The following is a 21,878-nucleotide window of genomic DNA, read 5'->3' as shown; positions in this document are numbered from 1 at the left end:
TGTTCGTAGTGTTATTGTAATACTCAAATTTGTGCACATTATCTGTCCATAATATCTTTTGTTTTCCTTGTCGCATTATTCACGAATCTCATTGTTTCTCCGTACTGTAGTACTTACAGTCGATAATTATATGTATCTTCTTTTTAAATCGTTAGATACAGTGATAAAGACTCATCGGACATTATTAGGAAATAATATATGAGAGTCTATATTTAAGAGATATGCACATTAAGTTGTGAGAGTTATATTAGGAAAGTGTTCTATGTTTAGAGTTTGATCTTAGTTAGGAAAGTATCTTGAGTGGTCGTCAAGTTTGTGAACAATATAAATAGGCTATTAAGCCATGAGAATTAATACACCGAATTATTATCAATGTAGTCTTTTACGCTTCCGCGTTTATGCTCTCCTCTCTCTTGCTCGATCCTTAACATGGTATCAGAGCGAGGTGAGAGGTAGAGAGAGGAGAGAAAGTTAGAGAGTTTTTGTTTTAGGGTTAAAAAAAAAAAAACTTGCTGGGAAGAAGACATTAGGGTTTGAAAAAAAAAAAAGGATTATTGCTATCTTGCTGCTCCGTGACTTGTTGCATGTGAAGTCATGTTCGTGTGGTTTTGTTCATGTGCTTGTTGACGAAAAGAAGGACTAGGAGCAAGATGGAGAATTATATAAAGAACGGAAAGATGTTACTTCCCTGGATTTGATTTCCAGTGCGATGATGTTTGGCTGTTGTTAGTTCGATGGAGAATATGGAAACTGTTTTCTGTTGATGCTGTTAAGATGGAGTCATAGAAAGAATGAAAACTGGAGTTTGGCAAGCAAACATGGTTGGCTGGTAATTGATCATCGGTGATGGAATAATTGTTACCGATGATATTGAAGATGAATGATGAAAGCTGAGTAGTTGGTTAAGCAGATGAGAAGGATTTTGTCTGGATTAGAAAACAAGCACGAGGAAGAAAGCTAGGTGGCTGAGTAGGTTAACGCCTGACATGAACCAGATGATGCTGATGTTGTTGTTCTCGATTTCGTGGGTTTAAGGTGATGGTGGTTTGATTCTAGCAAGCGTACGAAAAAGGAGAAGAGCCCAAGCAAGGTGTTGTTTCCATTAATAAGGAGGAATTTCAAAGTAAAGTTAGATTGCTGCCATTAACGATGGATGGATGATGAGTATTTGGTTGATCGGTTCTGCTAGTAATGGCAGTGACGATGGTTATGTCTGGTGGTTGCTGCTGTGATGATGAGCAGGTGTTGATGGCTCATGACGGAGGTTGCTGCCATTAACATGTGAAGCTGGAGATGGGTTGATGGATAGTTGAAGGCAAGAATGGTTTTCCAGGGAAGCGGTGATATTGTACCTCGGTGATTTCCAGTAATCACACGGTGATGATAATGACGCTGAGAAGAACAAGGGTTGTTGATGGAAGAAAAGAGTGCTGCTGGTATTACTGGAAGTTCGGTGATGGATGTTGTGAAGTGCAGGACAGATGAAGTTGTTGCCGGAGATAGAAAGACGATCGGGATCGAATCTGTTTTTTTGTGAGAAGAACGTGCATGAGTTATGGGTGCGATGTTTGCTTTGATTTCACAACCCTAAGATCAGGTGAGCGTAAAAAAAAAAAAGTGTTATTGGAGGATTGTTACAGAGGTTAACAGTTACAGGTGAACAAAAGTGTGACAAAAGAATGTCACAGTTAAGTGTTACTGATGAATTGCTACAGAAGCGTAACAGAAGAAAATTGTGATAGTTTCTGTTAGAGGTGTTGCAGAAAGCTGTTCAACATGTTGGAAGAAGTGAAGTGTCGTTGAAGAGTTTGTGGCAGAAACTTAGAGATCCTACAAAGTGTGGCAGACTTTGTAAAGACGACAAGATTGTGAGAGATTCTTGAAGAACAAAGAAGTGTGAAGGTTTCGCAAAAATAGCGTGACTGGAATAAGAGAAGAAGAAACAACATTCATGTTGTGAAGAAAAAAAAAGAAAAAGAAGAAAACTGAAGTCACCAAGAGGTGATGAGAAAAGAACAACAATAGTAGGTTGAAATCCTATGAGTTGTCGAGAGAGTACAAAAAGTATTATATCGAAGAAACCAAGAAAACAAGAGTACAAGAAGTATTCTTCCGAAGATGGGACCGCAATGTCCTTAAACTACAAAGATGGGACCGGAATGTCCTTAAACTTCCAAATGGGACCGAAACGTCCTTAAATTACGAAGATGGGACCGTAATGTCCTTAAACTTCCAAAGAGGACCGAAATGTCTCTAAACTACGAAGAGGACCGTAATGTCCCTAAACTTCCGAAGGGGACCGAGATGTCCTAAAACTATGAAGATGGGACCGTAATTTCCTTAAACTACGAAGAGGACCGAAATGTCCTTAAACTACGAAGAGGACCGTAATGTCCCTAAACTTCCGAAGAGGACCGAAAGATGTCCTTAAACTACGAAGAGGACCGAAATGTCCTTAAACTACGAAGAAGATGGGACCGTAATGTCCTTAAACTACGAAGAGGACCGAAATGTCCCTAAACTACAACAATGGAACCTGTATGTTCTAAAACTACTATTGGGACCAAAATGTCCTTAAACTACGAAGGGGACCGAAACGTCCTTAAACTATGATCTGAAGATTTTTTTTTTTCACAAAAGTGTTAAAAGAAAAAAAAAAAAAACTGAAGTTAAATTTCTTTTGTCCAAGATGGGCATTCGTGATCTACATGCTCCATCTTGAGGTAGGGTATTAGGAAATAATATATGAGAGACTATATTTAGGAGATATGCACATTAAGTTGTGAGAGTTATATTAGGAAAGTGTTCTATGTTTAGAGTTTGATCTTAGTTAGGAAAGTATCTTGAGTGGTCGTCAAGTTTGTGAACAATATAAATAGGCTATTAAGCCATGAGAATTAATACACCGAATTATTATCAATGTAGTCTTTTACGCTTCCGCGTTTATGCTCTCCTCTCTCTTGCTCGATCCTTAAAAGACATTACCGTGTACCATCACCATAAAAAAATTATCTTCCAAAATATATTAGTTCTCAAAACTCAATTAGGACATCAAGTAGGATGTAATTAGCTTCGGGTTTGGAGAATAGTGGGTGTTGGTTAATCTTCAATATAGAAATCACTAACAAGTTGGTTAGGATAAGAATAGGAAATACATGAAGTTCTAAGAATTAGGAGCTAGTTAAATTCTAAAAAAGGAAAGACATGTAATAAGGTAATAGGACTAGGAAAAGGAATTCATAGTTCTATATATATATGATCACCAAAGTTGTGGTTGATCATATGAGCAAGATTAGAGCTTGTGTTTAGTTTTGAGAGATTTTCTAAACATCAATAAAGAGAGTTGTCTTTATATAAGCTAAGGTTCATCTTGCAATTGTCATTAATTGGTATCAGAGCTTGTTTCTGAGACATGGAAAACCAAACCACCATTGTGGGTGCAAAACAGTTCACACCACCATCAATACAAGTTCCAATCCTCAACGCCACAAACTACACAGTATGGGCCATGAGAATGAAGGTACTGACAAAAATCTACAAAGTTTGGGAAACAATTGATCCTGGTACATTGGACCCAGACAAAAACAATGTTTCCATTGGATTACTCTTTCAAGCAATACCAGAATGTCTTGTTCTACAAGTTGGTGAACAGGAAACTTCAAAGAAAATTTGGGATGCAATAAAGGCACGTAATCTCGGAGCTGATCGAGTTAAAGAAGCCCGTCTGCAAACCTTAATGTCTGAATTTGAAAGAGTGAAGATGAAAGACACTGATACTATTGATAGCTTAGCAGGAAAGATATCATAGATAACCTCAAAAGCTGCGTCACTTGGACAATCCATTGATGAAGATAAACTGGTAAAGATGTTTCTCAATAGTTTACCAAGATCCAAGTAATCATATCATAGCCTCTCTCGAACAAGTCTTAGATTTAAAGAAGACTATCTATGAAGATATAATTGGAAGATTGAAAGCATATGAAGAGAGAATCCTTGATGAAGAAAACAATGGAGAAACTCAAGGAAAACTCTTGTACACAAACTCTTACCAATAAAACTCTGCGACAAGAGGAAGAGGTCGTGGAAGAGGTGGTAGAGGAAACAGAGGCCGACGAAGGGGAGGAAGGTTTAACTCACAAGATAGAACAACAAGTCAGAATGATCAAAACCAAGGGAAAGAAAAGATGGATAGATCAAACATTATTTGTTACAGATGTGATAAACCAGGACACTTCTCCTATGTATGCGCTGAAATAATACAAAAGATGGAAGAAGCAAACAAGAATGAAACAAGGGAAGCATATACAACTCTTTTCATGCACGAAGTTGTATTCTTAAACGAAAGGAAACTAATACCAAAGAACTACGAATCAAAGGATGGAGAAGAAGGAATCTGGTATTTAGATAATGGAGCCAGCAATCACATGACTGGTAAGAGACACTATTTTTCTGAACTCAATGAGAAAATCAAAGGACAAGTGAAGTTTGGGGATGGATCTTCTGTAGAAATTGAAAGGAAAGGATAAATTCTTTTTCAGAGCAAGACCGGAGAACAAAATCTTGTCACAAACATCTACTTAATCCCAAACTTACAAAGCAACATTCTAAGTTTAGGACAAGCTACAGAAGTTGGATGTGATGTTAGAATGCGACAAGATTATCTAACAGTTCATGACCCAAGTGGAAGACTTTTAGTTAGAGTCTCACGTTCACAGAATAGACTCTACAAGATAAGTCTCATGATTGGAAGGCCATTGTTTCTGAATATGAGACTGGAAGATCAGACATGGAAGTGGCATGCAAGATTAGGACACATAAGCTTTAGAACTTTAAAGGCAATGTATCAGAACAAGATGGTTCGAGGGCTACCAAAGATAAACGATGAATCAAGGATCTGTGAATCATGTTTAGTTAGGAAACAAACGCGTCAAGGTTTTCCAAAAGCAACAACATTCATAGCCTCAAAGCCATTAGAGCTTCTTCATGCTGATTTATGTGGTCCTATTACACCACAAACCCTTGCAAATAACAAATACATATTTGTTATTATAGATGACTTCTCAAGATATATGTGGTCTATTCTTATGAAAGAAAAGAGTGAAGCATTTGACAGATTCAAAACTTTCAGAAATCTGATAGAAAAAGAGTTAAAAGAGGAGGTCAAGATGCTTAGAACTGATAGAGGAGGAGAGTTCACTTCCTTAGAGTTCAACAAGTTCTGTGAGTCAAATGGAATCAAAAGGCAACTCACAGCACCATATACACCACAACAAAACGGATTGGTGGAGAGGAGAAGCTGTACGACACTCCACATACCTAATAAACAGGATACCTACGAAAGCTCTGAAAGACATGACTCCATATGAAAGTTTGCGAAAGAGAAAACCAGACATATATCATTTAAAAGTGTTTGGTTGCAAAGCATACGCAAAAGTTGATTCTACAACTCTTAAGAAACTAGATGATCGATCTCAGACTCTTGTGCATCTAGGAATTGAGCCTGGATCCGAAGCTTACAGATTATTCAATCCAACAACGAAAAGAGTAATAGTGAGTCGAGATGTGGTATTCGATGAAAAAGCAAACTAGAACTGGAAAGAAACTAATGATGGACCAAGTAGGGATCCAGGAATGTTTCACATGAGATGGGGTCAAGTAATTGATGAAGGAGAAGGACCCATAATCATCAATACCAATGGAAACAATGATGTTAATCAAGAAGAAGAATAGAATAATGAAAACACTGAGAATAACGAAGAAGTAGAAGAAGAAGAAGAGATCGATGAAATAACTCAACCCATTCCACTGCAAAAATCAACAAGACAGATAGAAAAGCCACAGTACCTGGAGGATTATGTTCTTCAAGCTGCAGAAGAATGTGAGATTATGCTACTTTATGTTAATGATGAACCAAGGAATTTAGGAAGCAAAGGTCTCGACTAAATGGACACAAGCATGTAGAGAATAAATTATTTCAATCAACAGAAACAAGACTTGGTTTCTAGTTGATAAGCCAAGTGGGGTAAAAGTGATTGGTCTTAAGTGGATCTTCAAAATAAAACGGAATGCTGATGGTACTGTCAACAAATATAAGGAAGACTTGTAGCTAAGGGATACATTCAAGAATCAGGCATAGACTTTGATGAAGTTTTCGCACCAGTTGCTAGACTAGAGACAATTCTTCTCTTAATAGCAGAAGCAGCATCAAACTCATGGGAAATTCACCACTTAGACGTTAAGACAGCATTCTTACATGGTGAATTGCGAGAAGATGTGTATGTTGAACAACCAGAAGGTTTTGAAGTAAAAAGACAAGAGCATAAGGTTTATAAGTTATCAAAATCTCTATATGGTCTAAGACAAGCTCCTCGAGCCTGGAATACAAAGTTAGATCAAATCTTAAGAGAAATCAGATTTGTTAAGTGCTCTAAAGAAACATCAGTATACAGAAGAGAAGAAAAGGGAACGCTTCTTGTGATTGCAGTCTATATAGATGATCTATTTTTGACTGGCAACTCCCTTAAGGTGATCAATGAGTTCAAGAGAGAAATGTCATCAAAATTTGAGATGTCAGACCTCGGAAAACTCACTTATTACCTTGGTATAGAAGTCCATCAAGGAGTAGATGGGATTCAAATTAAACAAAAAGCTTATGCAAGGAGAATTCTGAAAGAAACAGGACTTGAAACTTGTAATCCAACTAAGATACCAATGGAGTTTGGACTTAAAGTTTCAAAGGCACAAGAAGAAATTGAGATTGATCCAACGAGTTATAGAAGAAATGTTGGATGCCTTAGATACTTATTACACACAAGACCAGACTTGGATTTCTCTGTGTGAGTAGCAAGCCGTTATATGCAGATTCCACGCAAGTCTCATGGTGATGTAATAAAGCAGATATTGAGATATCTAAGAGGAACAATCAGCTGTGGGTTAAAGTATGGTCGAGGAGGATCAAAAGGAATTGTTGGGTATAGTGACAGCAGTCATAATATTGACCAAGATGATGGAAAAAGTACAACCGGTCATATATTTATCTAGGAGAAGTACCTATTACATGGTGTTCACAGAAGCAAGACACTGTAGCCCTCTCATCCTGTGAAGCTGAGTTTATGGATACAACAGAAGTAGCTAAACAATCAATATGGCTTCAAGAACTGTTGGGTGAAATCAAAGGAAGAGAACCTGAAAAATTTCTCATCAAGATTGATAATAAGTCTACAATTGCACTCACTAAAAATCCAGTGTTTCATGGGAAGACGAAACACATTCACAAAAGGTATCATTTCATATGAGAATGTATCAAGAAGGAGATCATCAACGTTGAACACATACCAGGAACTGAGCAGAAAGCAGATATATTGACAAAGGCATTAGCTCGGATCAAGTTTGAAGAAATGAGACAACTGATTGGAGTACAAGATATGTCACGGGTAAGGTTGAAGCTTAACGGGGAGAATGTTGGTTAATCTTCAATATAGAAATCACTAACAAGTTGGTTAGGATAAGAATAGGAAATACATGAAGTTCTAAGAATTAGGAGCTAGCTAAATTCTAAGAAAAGGAAAGACATGTAATAAAGTAATAGGACTAGGAAAAGGAATTCATAGTTCTATATATATATGATCACCAAAGTTGTGGTTGATCATATGAGCAAGATTAGAGCTTGTGTTTAGTTTTGAGAGATTTTCTAAACATCAATAAAGAGAGTTGTCTTTATATAAGCTAAGTTTCATCTTGCAGTTGCCATTAGTGGGAACTGTTTTATATAGGTATTATGACCACCAACAGAATTTCATATAAAATATGAATTCGCCGAAGGATTTGTTGAGAGAGGAAACTCAAAAAGGGTTTTAGTGCAAAAATGGGCACCCCAGTTGGAGAAACTATGTCATAACTCTAAAGGTGCATTTCTTAGTCCTTGTGGATAGAATTCAGTGATAGAGAGTCTGAACCTATAATTGGATAGTCCTTAGCAGCAGAACAATGTTATATTTCAAAGACGATGGAGGAGGAAATGGGTGTTTGTATGGAATTGGCTAGAGGAAATGAAGCTGAACTATATGTCAAGAATAATAATTGAACAAGTAATGGATAGTAGTGAAGGAATAGGAATAAGGAGGAAGGCAATGTTGATTGAGGAGAAAATTAGAGCTGCAGTGGCAGAAGATAAAGGTGATCGTCAGAAAGGATCTTCTGTTATAATATGTTAAGTTCATGAACACAGTAACCTTAATGGTGAAATCTAAATAGAAGCTGGAGAGATATTACCTAGTGATGGCTACATTTGTCTAAATAGAAAGAATTTTCCGTTAAATTCGTTTCTCTAAATGGTTAAACAATTTTTTTTTTCCAGACGTCAACATTGTTTTGAACTTTCAAGTATGTATGTTGCATACTAAAATCGGTTTCCTGTTTCCATAAGGTTGCATAGTAAAAATGATCAAGTATATATCACTCGAGAATGAGACCTATTTGTGGCTTTTCATCTCTTCTCTTTGCCGAAATGGCCCTGTGGTAGTTAAGTTGTTATGTTGTTCTCGGTAGAAGTCGGAACGAACAGGAAGTGGGAATTATGGTTCTGGTGAACTGTTATCTAACACCGAAAAAAAAAAGTAATGAGATATAAGTTTGGAAGGGACCATTCCTGGAAGGTTATTGTAGATCAAATAGATTTAAGAATTGCCTACGCATCTCAGTCACACCATTTTGTTGCCAACTTGCCATTCTCCTCACCAACAACAGCTCTTTTTGCCAATTTGTACTACTAACACAGGCTGTCTAGCTTTCAGTCTAACTCTGCGCTCCTAAATTTTCTTCTTTGAAAACCTTAAGCCTCGCACCTTGATAAAGACACTTGCATATCTTTAGTCTGACAGAATCTTGCAGCAAAGAGATAACATGGCACATCTGACAACTCCAAGAATGGGTCTCAAGTCCATCTTATTGGAGCTAATAACTAGTAGTACCTTCTCCAGAACCAATGTTGCTTCCGTACTCAGAGACATCTTCTTCGGCCATCAGATGATTCTCGAGGCCATCTGATTGAATTTAATTAATGACATAGTAATAACAATGCATCCAAACAAATTTTGCTGGAAAATAAAAATGATAAGAGAAGAAGAAGCATAACATGTTGCAGATCTAAGTTTGGTCATAAAAATGCATGTCAAGTTTGGAAGTGGTAGAATTCAGTATAAATTAAGAAAAACAATTAGCATTACACCATCCATATATTACAACTTCATTTTATTTACTGAAGCACATTAACAACTTGACAACAACTTTTTTTAAAGCACATCACCCATGCATATGAATATTTGGCACACAATTTTATCTTCTCTTAATCCTAATTAACCATATGCTTGATGGGTACAAGCTCAAGTGGATATTTGTTACGAATATTAATCCCTGATGATTCCTCCATGTTTACCTCTTCCTTTTTCATTCCTTTTGGTAATTCCCAATCGAAGGCATACAAAACATTGGCAAGGACGAGCTCCGTCAACACAATTCCCATGTTCATTCCAGGGCAAACCCTTCGACCTCCCCCGAAAGGTATGTATTCAAAATTTTGACTTCCTACGAAATCAATCGAGCTATCTTTGAACCTATGTGGAAAGAACTCTTCTGGATTTTTCCAATACTTGGGATTTCTCGCGATTGCCCATGCATTTATTAGGACCATTGTTTTTGGGTATACATCATATCCATCAATCTTATTATGTTTCATGCATTCTCTTGGAATTAGCAATGGAGCTGGTGTGTGCAACCGTAGAGTCTCTTTAATTACCATTTTCAAGTAGGGGAGATTATCAAGGTCTGATTCTTCTACCTTTCCTTTTTATCCCACATGGTTTCTAATCTCTTCTTGAACTTTCTTCATTGCTTCCGGATTTTTAGCCAGTTCTGTCATTGCCCAATTCATTGTTGAAGCTGGTGCGTCTACTCCAGCAAGAAATACATTCTGAATGCGACCATCAAATATTCAAATTTATTATTTAATACAGTATATATATATATATACACATATATAGTAGGGTTATGGAAAACTATTGAATCCAGTCAAATGCGTTCCCAATGAGTTTACTCGATTCAAATATCCCAAAAATTATTTAACATCCAGCTCAGTCCGAGTTAGACGCTGGGTCAGATTCAGATCCCGAGTTGGATCCAAACAAATACCACTAAAAACTAAAAACTTGGACGAAAAAGCAAAACATGGATGCATGGCGGCGGAATAAGAAAACTAGCTAGTTACCATAAGAATTGCTTTGATATGTTCATTCGTAAGACGAATTGTACTCGTCTGGTCCTCTAGTTTCAGCAGAACGTCTATTATATCGTCATGGTCTGGTTTGAGTCTCTCCGGGTCCAGATGTTCGTCTACAATTTGTTGAAATTTTTTATACAAATCATGAAAGCATTTTTCAGTTATACCATGGCTTCCAGTAATCCTATCGAAAATCCAACCTACCTTGGGGAAAAAATCGGACCCAGAGAAACCACTTAAAACAACCATGACCTCGTAAAGGATTTCCATAAGCCTGCCATTGACCAGTTGATTCCTACCATGATCACCAGTCTTACTCCCAAAAGCAACCCTACAAATCGTTCTATGTGTAAAGCTTAGTAACTTTTGGAAAACATCAATGGGAATATTAGTATTTGAAGAAGATGATATGGAATCAATCAGCACATCAATCTCCTCTCCCCTGACTGCCTTAAAAGACTGCACACTTTTTGTACTGAAAAGTTCAAGTACGCATATTTTCCGAATCTCTCTACAATACTCCCCATAAGGTCCAGAAGCAATATCTAAGTGATTGTACGATAAACGTTTATGTCCAACAAGTGAAGGTCTAGAACAAAAATCAAGATCGTACGTTTTCAAGACTTGTTCGGCAGCTTCGGCGGAGGAGATTATGAGTGTTGATACCCGACCAAGTTGTAGAAGCATGACTGGACCATATATTTTAGATAGTTTGTCTAGTACTTGATGAATCGGTGTTCCAAGTTGATGTAAGTTACCAATGAGCGGAAGCTTAGGAGGACATGGTGGAAGTTGGTTTTGATACTGGTCATCCTTTCTGGTTCTTAATGGAATGAGAAAATATAGAAATGGGAAAAGCAGAGGAAGAAGGAGAAAAATAGGATTACAAGGAAGTATCTCCATGCTCAAATTTTGTTACGAAAATTAATCATGGTGGTGCGTGTTTTGTTGTTTGTTTTATAAGGTTATGGTCCTTATGGATGGATGGATGGACGTATAGATTTTGATTATCACGCATGCTAACTTTAAAAATGTGACTAAGTCAGACAAGTCTGACTGACGTACTTGACATGGGCACCTAGCTAAGATGAATGACTTCGATAGTGTTTACAAGAGATGAATGACGATCCCGATGAAAAGAACAAGATCTGTCTAAACGTCTTTGAACGCCTCTGAATTAGAGCATAACATAATGGTATTCTTGATTAGCTCTTCAACCAAAAGTGATCCTATCTCTTTCCATTCACATCGTTTAACAAATAATTAAAAGCAGAGTTGAGGAAGATTACCAAAGAAAAAAAACTAACAACTTATTTTGACGCTAATCTAAAAATAAATGGATAGAGAGAATTCCAGAAACCCCATTTTATATCAAAAACCCTTATGAAGAAATTCCAAATCTCTCACGCAAAAAAAGAAAACGATGAAAAGAACATGTGATCCACCGTTTCCTCCAAACTATTCAAGATTCGACTAGTAACCAGTCTAATATATCAATTTATTTGACATAGACGTACGATCAACTCCGCTAAATCTGATAAAAATGATAAGAAAAAATAAGATGATTGACAGAGAGTTACGGCCAATTTCTATGACGTGGACATAATTTATTTGGCAGTTAACTAAATGTCATTACTGATCATACCAGTGTGAGTTACAACTGTTTTGATATTGATTACATCAAGATTTATCTGAACCTATTAGCAGCTGGTAGAAGAAAAATCTATCTACTCCTGGAAACACTGACGAAAAATGCAGACACGATAGGATGCATACATGGAGACGTAATTTCTCAAAAAATTAAGACCCGGACACATTATGGAACCAATAAATTCCTACAAAAATACGTGCGCCCCCAATATTGAGGTGTCCCTGCTACACAGTCACAGATCTACAACCTTTGCAGCATGTATGAAACTCGGTGGTTGATTCCACTACTGTGTCATGTTGGAACCCCCCATGCATTTAACAAGAACGTGTTAGCAACACAGTTGACCTCCTTATACTAATAGTTCAATCTTCTATAAATTGACATCTCAATAGCTCTAACTTAATTCAACACAAACCTGAGATTGGATAACTGAATTTTCTCACTGATCAGTTTGTTACTTTTAACTTTTTTTATTTATTTATTGTTATAAAGTTTGGGTTTTATAATATGATGTGTCATCATCAGCCTTTGCCTATGAATGAAATCAAATTTCATATTAATCGATTTCACAGTGCAACTAATATGATGTCTCATTATCATCAACCTCTAAGCCAACCATTCAAAGATCAACAACGATCTATCCATCTAATTACCCAGTGTAATTCAACAAGTACTAATCGTCACGAAAATTATCATCTTTGTACTTCAACGAGCAATGATTATAATCCGGAAGCAAGGCGGAGTGCAAACTACCAACCTAGTCTGTGGGATTACGATTTTATCCAATCTCTCAAGAGCCAGTATACGGAAGAACAGTATACTGAACGAGCTGAAAAGTTGAAAGAAGGTGTTAGGCATATGTTTAAAGAATCCCATGAATGGCCGCTACTATCTTTGCTGAAGCTTGTTGATGTTATTCAAAGGTTAGGAATTGATTAATGGCAACTGCAAAATGAAACTTAGCTTATATAAAGACAACTCTCTTTATTGATGTTTAGAAAATCTCTCAAAACTAAACACAAGTTCTAATCTTGCTCATATGATCAACCACAACTTTGGTGATCATATATATATAAAACTATGAATTTCTTTTCCTATTCCTATTACCTTATTACATGTCTTTCCTTTTCTTAGAACTTAGCTAGCTCCTAATTCTTAGAACTTCATGTATTTCCTATTCTTATCCTAACCAACTTGTTAGTGATTTCTATATTGAAGATTAACCAACATTCTCCCCGTTAAGCTTCAACCTTACCCGTGACATATCTTGTACTCCAATCAATTGTCTCATTTTCTTCAAACTTGATCCGAGCTAATGCCTTTGTCAATATATCTGCTTTCTACTCAGTTCCTGGTATGTGTTCAACGTTGATGATCTCCTTCTCGATACATTCTCGTATGAAATGATACCTTTTGTGAATGTGTTTCGTCTTCCCATGAAACACTGGATTTTTAGTGAGTGCAATTGCAGACTTATTATCAATCTTGATGAGAATTTTTTCAGGTTCTCTTCCTTTGATTTCACCTGACAGTTCTTGAAGCCATATTGATTGTTTAGCTGCTTCTGTTGCATCCATAAACTCAGCTTCACAGGATGAGAGGGCTACAATGTCTTGCTTCTGTGAACACCATGTAATAGGTGCTTCTCCTAGATAAAATATATGACCAGTTGTAATTTTTCCATCATCTTGGTCAATATTATGACTGTTGTCACTATACCCAACAATTCCTTTTGATCCTCCTCGACCATACTTCAATCCATAGCTGATTGTTCCACTTAGATATCTCAATATCTGCTTTATTACATCACCATGAGACTTGCGTGGACTCTGCATATAACGGCTTGCTACTCCTACAGAGAAAGCCAAGTTTGGTCTTGTGTGTAACAAGTATCTAAGGCATCCAACATTTCTTCTATAACTCGTTGGATCAATCTCAGATTCTTCTTGTGCCTTTGAAACTTTAAGTCCAAACTCCATTGGTATCTTAGTTGGATTACAAGTTTCAAGTCCTACTTATTTCAGAATTCTCCTTGCATAAGCTTCTTGTTTAATCTGAATCCCATCTACTCCTTGATGGACTTCTATGCCAAGGTAATAAGTGAGTTTTCCGAGGTCTGACATCTCAAACTTTGATGACATTTCTCTCTTGAACTCATTGATCACCTTAAGGGAGTTGCCAGTCAAAAATAGATCATCTACATAGACTGCAATCACTTTTACCCCACCTGGCTTATCAACTAGAAACCAAGTCTTGTTTCTGTTTATTGAAATAATTTCTTCTCTACATGATTGTGTCCATTTAGTCGAGACCTTTGCTTCCTGAAAATTCCTTGGTTCATCATTAACAGAAAGTAGCATTATCTCACATTCTTCTGCAACTTGAAGAACATAATCCTTCAGATACTGTGGCTTTTGTATCTGTCTTGTTGATTTTTGCAGTGGAATGGGTTGAGTTATTTCGTCGATCTCTTCTTCTTCTTCTTCTTCTTCTTCTTCTTCTACTTCTTCGTTATTCTCAGTGTTTTCATTATTCTCTTCTTCTTCTTGATTAACATCATTGTTTCCATTGGTATTGATGATTATGGGTCCTTCGCCTTCATCAATTACTTGACCCCATCTCATGTGAAACATTCCTGGATCCCTACTTGGTCCATTATTAATTTCTTTCCAGTTCCAGTTTGCTTTTTCATCGAATACCACATCTCGACTCACTATTACTCTTTTCGTTGTTGGATTGAATAATCTGTAAGCTTTGGATCCAGGCTCAATTCCTAGATGCACAAGAGTCTGAGATCGATCATCTAGTTTCTTAAGAGTTGTAGTTACAACTTTTGCGTATGCTTTGCAACCAAACACTCTTAAATGATCTATGTTTGGTTTTCTCTTTCGCAAACTTTCATATGGAGTCATGTATTTCAGAGCTTTCGTAGGTGTCCTGTTTATTAGGTATGTGGAGTGTCGTACAACTTCTCCCCATAGATAATTAGGTACCTGCATAGCCTCTAAAGAACTTCTTGTCATCTCCATTAGAGTCATGTTTCTCCTCTCCACCACTCCGTTTTGTTGTGGTGTATATGGTGCTGTGAGTTGCCTTTTGATTCCATTAAACTCACAGAACTTGTTGAACTCTAAGGAAGTGAACTCTCCTCCTCTATCAGTTCTAAGCATTTTGACCTCCTCTTTTAACTCTTTTTCTATCAGATTTCTGAAAGCTTTGAATCTGTCAAATGCTTCACTCTTTTCTTTCATAAGAATAGACCACATATATCTTGAGAAGTCATATATAATAACAAATATGTATTTGTTATTTGCAAGGGTTTGTGGTGTAATAGGACCACATAAATCAGCATGAAGAAGCTCTAATGGCTTTGAGGCTCTGAATGTTGTTGCTTTTGGAAAACCTTGACGCGTTTGTTTCCCAACTAAACATGATTCACAGATCCTTGATTCATCGTTTATCTTTGGTAGCCCTAGAACCATCTTGTTCTGAGACATAGCCTTTAAAGTTCTAAAGCTTATGTTTCCTAACCTTGTGTGCTACTTCCATGTCTGATCTTCCAGTCTCATATTCAGACACAATGGCCTTCCAATCATGAGACTTATCTTGTAGAGTCTATTATGTGAACGTGAGACTCTAACTAAAAGTCTTCCACTTGGGTCATGAACTGTTAGATAATCTTGTCGCATTCTAACATCACATCCAACTTCTGTAGCTTGTCCTAAACTTAGAATGTTGCTTTGTAAGTTTGGGATGAAGTAGATGTTTGTGACAAGCTTCTGTTCTCCGGTCTTGCTCTGAAATAGAATTGATCCTTTCCTTTCAATTTCTATAGAAGATTCATCCCCAAACTTCACTTGTCCTTTGATTTTATCATTGAGTTCAGAAAAGTAGTGTCTCTTACCAGTCGTGTGATTGTTGGATCCATTATCTAAATACCAGATTCCTTCTTCTCCATCCTTTGATTCGTAGTTCTTTGGTATTAGTTTCCCTTCGTTTAAGAATACAACTTCGTGCATGAAAAGAGATGTATCTGCTTCCCTTGTTTCATTCTTGTTTGCTTCTTCCATCTTTTGTATTCTTTCAGGGCATACAGAGGAGAAGTGTCCTGGTTTATCACATTTGTAACAAATAATGTTTGATCTATCCTTCTTTTCTTTCCCTTGGTTTTGATCATTCTGACTTGTTGTTCTATCTTGTGAGTTAAACCTTCCTCCCCTTCCTCGGCCTCTGTTTCCTCTACCACCTCTTCCACGACCTCTTCCTCTTGTCGCAGAGTTTTGTTGGTAAGAGTTTGTGTACAAGAGTTTTCCTTGAGTTTCTCCATTGTTTTCTTCATCAAGGATTCTTTCTTCATATGCTTTCAATCTTCCAATTATATCTTCATAGCTAGTCTTCTTTAAATCTAAGACTTGTTCGAGAGAGGCTATGATATGAATATACTTGGATCTTGGTAAACTATTGAGAAATTTCTTTACCAGTTTATCTTCATCAATGGATTGTCCAAGTGACGCAGCTTTTGAAGCTATCTCTGATAGCTTTCCTGCAAAGCTATCAATAATATCAGTGTCTTTCATCTTCACTCTTTCAAATTCAGACATTAAGGTTTGCAGACGGGCTTCTTTAACTCGATCAGCTCCTATATTACGTGCTTTTATTGCATCCCAAATTTTCTTTGAAGTTTCCTGTTCACCAACTTGTAGAACAAGACATTATGGTATTGCTTGAAAGAGTAATCCAATGCAACATTGTTTTTGTGGGTCCAATGTACCAGGATCAATTGTTTCCCAAAATTTGTAGATTTTCATCAGTACCTTCATTCTCATGGCCCATACTGTGTAGTTTGTGGCGTTGAGGATTGGAACTTGTATTGATGGTGGCGTGAACTGTTTTGCACCCACAATGGTGGTTTCGTTTTCCAAGGCTCGGAAACACGCTCTGATACCAATTAATGGCAACTGCAAGATGAAACTTAGCTTATATAAAGACAACTCTCTTTATTGATGTTTAGAAAATCTCTCAAAACTAAACACAAGCTCTAATCTTGCTCATATGATCAACCGCAACTTTGGTGATCATATATATATATAACTATGAATTCCTTTTCCTAGTCCTATTACCTTATTACATGTCTTTCATTTTCTTAGAACTTCGGTAGCTCCTAATTCTTATAACTTCATGTATTTCTTATTCTTATCCTAACCAACTTGTTAGTGATTTCTATATTGAAGATTAACCAACATTGATCACCATTTCTTTGATGAGATAAAAGTTGCTCTTGATACTATAGTTTCCACCGAGGACATGGATATCTGTGGAGATCTTTATACAATTGCTCTAAGATTTAGACTCCTAAGACAACATGGATATGAAGTTTCTCAAGGTATGTATGCAATGAACGAATTTACTCTTTCCTTTACCTATGGTATAATATAGTTTAAACATTTTTATGTGTCGACTGCTTTCAGATGTTTTTTTAAGCTTTGGGGATAAATTGAAAAGAGGTGATTTGAAGCATGTAGAAAAACTTGAAACCGAAGATGTTACGGGAATGTTGAGTCTCTATGAAGCCTCATTCTTTGCCTCTGAAGGGGAAGATATTTTGGATGAAGCTCAACAATTAACTGTGAGGCATCTAAATAAGTTTATAAGCACGACAAATCCACACTCGATGATCAGCAAACAAGTAAGGCATGCGTTGGAACTTCCTCTGCAATGGAGAGCGCCAAGATATGAGACTAGTTGGTTCTTATCCATTTATGCTCACACCAGTACGGCAGAAGAAATGGATCCTTTATTATTTGAGTTTGCCAAGTTAGATTTTAACATGGTCAGCAAAGCACCAACATGAACTCGTCTATTTATCTAGGTAATTAAGTACACTCTTCCATAAGTTAATTCATTCCATATCTGTCTGGCATAGGGCACAGGGTTAGGGTCAACCCGTGGCGGGTTAGCGGCTCCGTACTATTTGAATCTATAATCTTTTTTATTAAAATCACGAAAAAAATCAAATTGTAGTGGGGATCGAACACACGACAAACAACTTGTAAAGAAGATACAGAACCACTACACTACGTGGCATCTTATACGTAGGCTTAGTTATATTTTTTCCTATTAAAACAATACGAATATTGAATTCCACAAGTGTAATTAATGGTATATGCTTAGGAATATGCTATTTCTAAACCCTATCTCTATTAACGTTTCATCTCTTCTTCTACTACCTCCCTCCTTTATCTGTGTCTACGACGGTAGTTGCATAACCATCTTCCACCTCTCAATATTCTTCTTATTTAGCCTGGATTCTGCTACAAGTACACGATCAACATCATCATATGCTGCGTATCAGTTTCACTCCATCAATGACGCAGCTACCATGTGAACTTCCACAACTATTACCAAATCGTTACACCATCATCCCCGTGATCCTTCTGTATAAGATCTAAATTTATTTTTTGATATGTTTTTTGACATGTTAAATTGTTAATGCCTTTGTCTCGATTCTATTCATTAACTTGCTTAAAGTTTATAGAGTCTGTTTGGATCGTGTGGTTTTAGTTTTTCAAAGGTTAGATTATAGCTATTTTAGATTCTGGTAGTTTGGAAACTAAAATTTCAGATTAATAATTGGTAAAGACTAGAGGAGATAATCATAAAACATAATAACATTGATATTTATTAGGTTGATTCGTTGGAAATCGATGGAAAATGTTAACATTGATCAATTTTATTCATTGGAAATCATTTTTATTGTTTTAATTTCTTCCTTGAACCCTGCAAATCGACTACTCGAAGGGAATCAGTGAAATCTGACGGGTTGGCGGGTAACCCGAGGGTTAGAGCGGGCCAACCCGTTTACCAGGGGTCCTGGAAACATCAACCCTAACCCGGATCGTTTAGGTAGCGGGTTATTGCGATCCGGGTTTACGCGGTCCGAGTTAGGGTTGACCCGCGGGTTTCGACCCTAATTGCCAGGTCTAGGGCTTGTTCAGGGGCGGAGCCAGGATTCGAAAAATGGGCGGGCAAGTTACCAATCCACACATATTTAAGGAGGTGCAAAAGAATTAGAATGATCAAAAATGGCTAAAAATGGGATAAATTAGGTATAATTGGGCTTAGGAGCTCACATTTCAGAGGGTGCAATTGCCCACCCACCTTTCCATGTGGCTCCGCCCTTGGGCTTGTTGTTGGGATGACATGCACATGCATGTTGGATTATCCAACTGGCTGAGTCCGTTCAAACAAGCGCCACAACAGCAAATAGAAAAAGAGAAGAAAAAAAATTCTCACCCTGTCACATTTAATTAGGAAAAGTCTCAGGTTTGGGGGCTCAGGTGCGGAAGAAAAAAAAAGTAGTCTCGGGTTTATTTTTTACTTTATTTCAAATCTGGCAGTTTATTGCAACTTATTTTAGTTAGGTACACGGACTGAAACACAGATACGTCTCATATTAGCATGGCCATTTAACCTCCATAATGATTTCAGGTGCTGATTTCAATTTTCTTAAGTTGGGAATATAGTTGTGGAACGTAGATACTTCTGGAGGGATTTCTTGGTTCCATATGAAGTTACACTACAAAATACAAGGCCTTTTGGGACGGTCAAAAAGCGTCCCAAGAAGCCCTAAAACCGTCCCAAAAAGCATTTGTGACAGTTTTGTGTCCGTCCCCTATTCTACCGTCACTAATATTTTTTTGTCATACTTTCTTTTAGGGACGGTCTAAAAATAGCCTTAAATTAATTATCCCGTGACCTATAGGGACGGTCAGACCATAAACGTCCCAAATAACCATCTCTAGGGACGGTTTTGAAAAAATGACCGTCCCTAGAAACCACTTGTTTTGTAGTGTTAGGTGGTCTAATAGACTACATCTTAAGTCTCGTAACACTTGCCACTTGGAAACTTTTAACACTTGCCACTCGGAAACATTCCTTCAGTAACCCCAAAACAAGACAGATAATCATCTTCCTAATTTTCCTGTTGATCAATGCACTCTTGGAATGTTAAAGTAATCGACGTGTCTTTTTTCTGGAAATTAAAGGTGGTGGAGGGAGTCGGATCTTACAACAGCATGTCACTTTATAAGGAACCGTTTGGTAGAAGCTTTCATGGGCCATGTAGGGTTCTACCATGAGCCTAGGTTTGGGAATTGTGGGAAAAAGGTGTGCGGAGCAGTATTTTTGTGATTGCGATTGATGATATTTATGATGTGTATGGTAATATGAATGAGCTCAAGCTATTCACAGAAGTTGTAGGAGTGAAATATCGCACATTCGTCATGTATGCGAAATAATAACCATCTAGTATAAGCGAAGACTATCGCACATAGTAAAATTGAGGTGATGAATCTGATGATGTCAGCACAGTCACGAGTACAGTGTGAAGATCTGTGCGAAGTGTAAAGGGAAATCTATTAGCTGTCATCCACTATGTAATATGCTATATAAAGGGAAGGACTATCATGTAAGGAGAGAGATCTCTTAGACTGTGTTAGACAAGAAATTAGGAGAGAGAAAGTTTTTTTTTTGGATTGCAAGTTAAGTCTTTGTATTATCTTATATCCAACTTAAGATTTTAATGAATAAACGAATGATTTTCATTATGATTTCTTAGAGTATTGTTTAGATTCTTGTATGGATGTGGTTGTAGGATTTCCTGCAACTAAATTTTGGCGCTAGAAAGAGCTTGGGGTGATAAATCCTGTTGGTTAGTTTATAGAATTTTGGAAAATTAGATCTGGAAATTTTGGAGAAGATAAAGATGAAAAGTGAAGAATCTATAGAGAAAGAAAGAATCATGACGATACGGGGAAGAGGTAGGAATATACAATGTAATTCTATAACTAAAACGTCAATCTCCGAGACGGATTTTCAAACAGGAATAACAGGAAGAATATACAAACGAGATTACAAAGGAAAGAAGGTGACAACAGTAGAAAAGGAATCTCCACTAAAGAAATGGGAGAAAACGGAGATAACGTTTGCAGCAGATGAAATTCCAAAATAAAATTTAAAACGAACAGATCCGTTGGTGATTACAGTAACGGCTGAAGGAAGCAAAAATGGTGAAAGGACAAAGAAATCAGAAGAATGGGCGATTAACAGAACGTTGATGGATACAGGAAGTGTTGTTGATATCTTATTTTATCGTGCGTTCAAAGCCATGGGATACAAAGATGCAGATATGACATGTCCAACTTACAATATACATGGATTTAATAAAACAGTGACAAAACCAAAAGGAGAGATAACGATGCGAATACTGTTGGGAGAAATAGAAACGAAGATAACATTATGTGTGGTTGATATAGAATCACCATATAACATGTTATTGGGGAGACCATGGGTGCACGCGATAAAGGATGTAGCGTCAATACTACATCAATACATTAGATTCCCAATTCCAAGTGGAATAGGAGAAATTAAAAGAGATGTTACGAGTGCGAAGATCTGCCATCAAGTAGATGTAAGAAATTATGAAGGACGTGCAAATAAGCGAAAGGATCGTTGGAGAAAAGCGAAGGAGTTAAAGAAGGAAGAAGAATTTCAGATATACATGGTTAGAGCGAAGGAAGGAAAAGGAATACCAAGCAAGGTACCAGATAAGGAAGATGAACCAATTCAAGAGATTAAGGAGTCAACACCAATGGGAGAACCAAGAGCGAATTTCACTGCAGTAGAACCAACAAAAGAAATAAATGTGGGAACAGAAGAAAAACCAAAAATACTAAAAATAGGAACCAAAATGGATAAAGAAGAAGAAGAAAGAACAATAAATATTTTGCGAGAGTATAGTGACATCTTCGCATGGAGTATGGAGGAGATGCCAGGAATAGATCCGATTGTTTCATGCCATAAATTGGATAATAAAAATATCGCAAAGCCATTTAAGCAATGAATAAGAAAGATCGCAACAACATATCATCCTCAAATAGAAGCATAGTTACAAAA

The 21,878-nt window shown here is 37.0% G+C and overlaps 2 protein-coding genes across 2 annotated transcripts; one reads left to right on the top strand and one right to left on the bottom strand.

The window, feature by feature from the left end:
* Positions 1-9,189: 9,189 nt before the first annotated feature.
* On the bottom strand, positions 9,190-11,587 carry LOC113334738 (cytochrome P450 71B35-like). Its single transcript, XM_026580946.1, has 2 exons — positions 10,262-11,587; positions 9,190-9,967 (listed from the first exon to the last, which is right to left on the bottom strand). The coding sequence occupies exons 1-2, from the start codon at positions 11,174-11,176 to the stop codon at positions 9,845-9,847; spliced, it is 1,038 nt and encodes a 345-aa protein (XP_026436731.1). The 5' UTR covers positions 11,177-11,587; the 3' UTR covers positions 9,190-9,844.
* An 847-nt stretch (positions 11,588-12,434) lies between these two features.
* On the top strand, positions 12,435-17,775 carry LOC113334697 (alpha-terpineol synthase, chloroplastic-like). Its single transcript, XM_026580889.1, has 3 exons — positions 12,435-12,847; positions 17,156-17,307; positions 17,393-17,775. The coding sequence occupies exons 1-3, from the start codon at positions 12,435-12,437 to the stop codon at positions 17,773-17,775; spliced, it is 948 nt and encodes a 315-aa protein (XP_026436674.1).
* The last annotated feature ends 4,103 nt before the right edge of the window (positions 17,776-21,878 follow it).

Source organism: Papaver somniferum, unplaced genomic scaffold (assembly GCF_003573695.1).
Source record: "Papaver somniferum cultivar HN1 unplaced genomic scaffold, ASM357369v1 unplaced-scaffold_137, whole genome shotgun sequence".
NCBI classification, from domain to species: Eukaryota; Viridiplantae; Streptophyta; class Magnoliopsida; order Ranunculales; family Papaveraceae; genus Papaver; species Papaver somniferum.
The sequence above is the reverse complement of the archived record's forward strand: the minus strand, read 5'-3'. Positions and strand labels throughout refer to the sequence as shown.

Coding starts and splice junctions, on each gene's coding strand:
- LOC113334738 (XM_026580946.1), bottom strand. CDS start 11,176: ATGGAGATACTTCCTTGTAATCCTATTTTTCTCCTTCTTCCTCTGCTT. Junction 9,968..10,261: donor ATATCAAAGCAATTCTTATG/GTAACTAGCTAG, acceptor GGTCGCATTCAG/AATGTATTTCTTGCTGGAGT.
- LOC113334697 (XM_026580889.1), top strand. CDS start 12,435: ATGTGTCATCATCAGCCTTTGCCTATGAATGAAATCAAATTTCATATT. Junction 12,848..17,155: donor CTTGTTGATGTTATTCAAAG/GTTAGGAATTGA, acceptor TCTATATTGAAG/ATTAACCAACATTGATCACC. Junction 17,308..17,392: donor TGGATATGAAGTTTCTCAAG/GTATGTATGCAA, acceptor GACTGCTTTCAG/ATGTTTTTTTAAGCTTTGGG.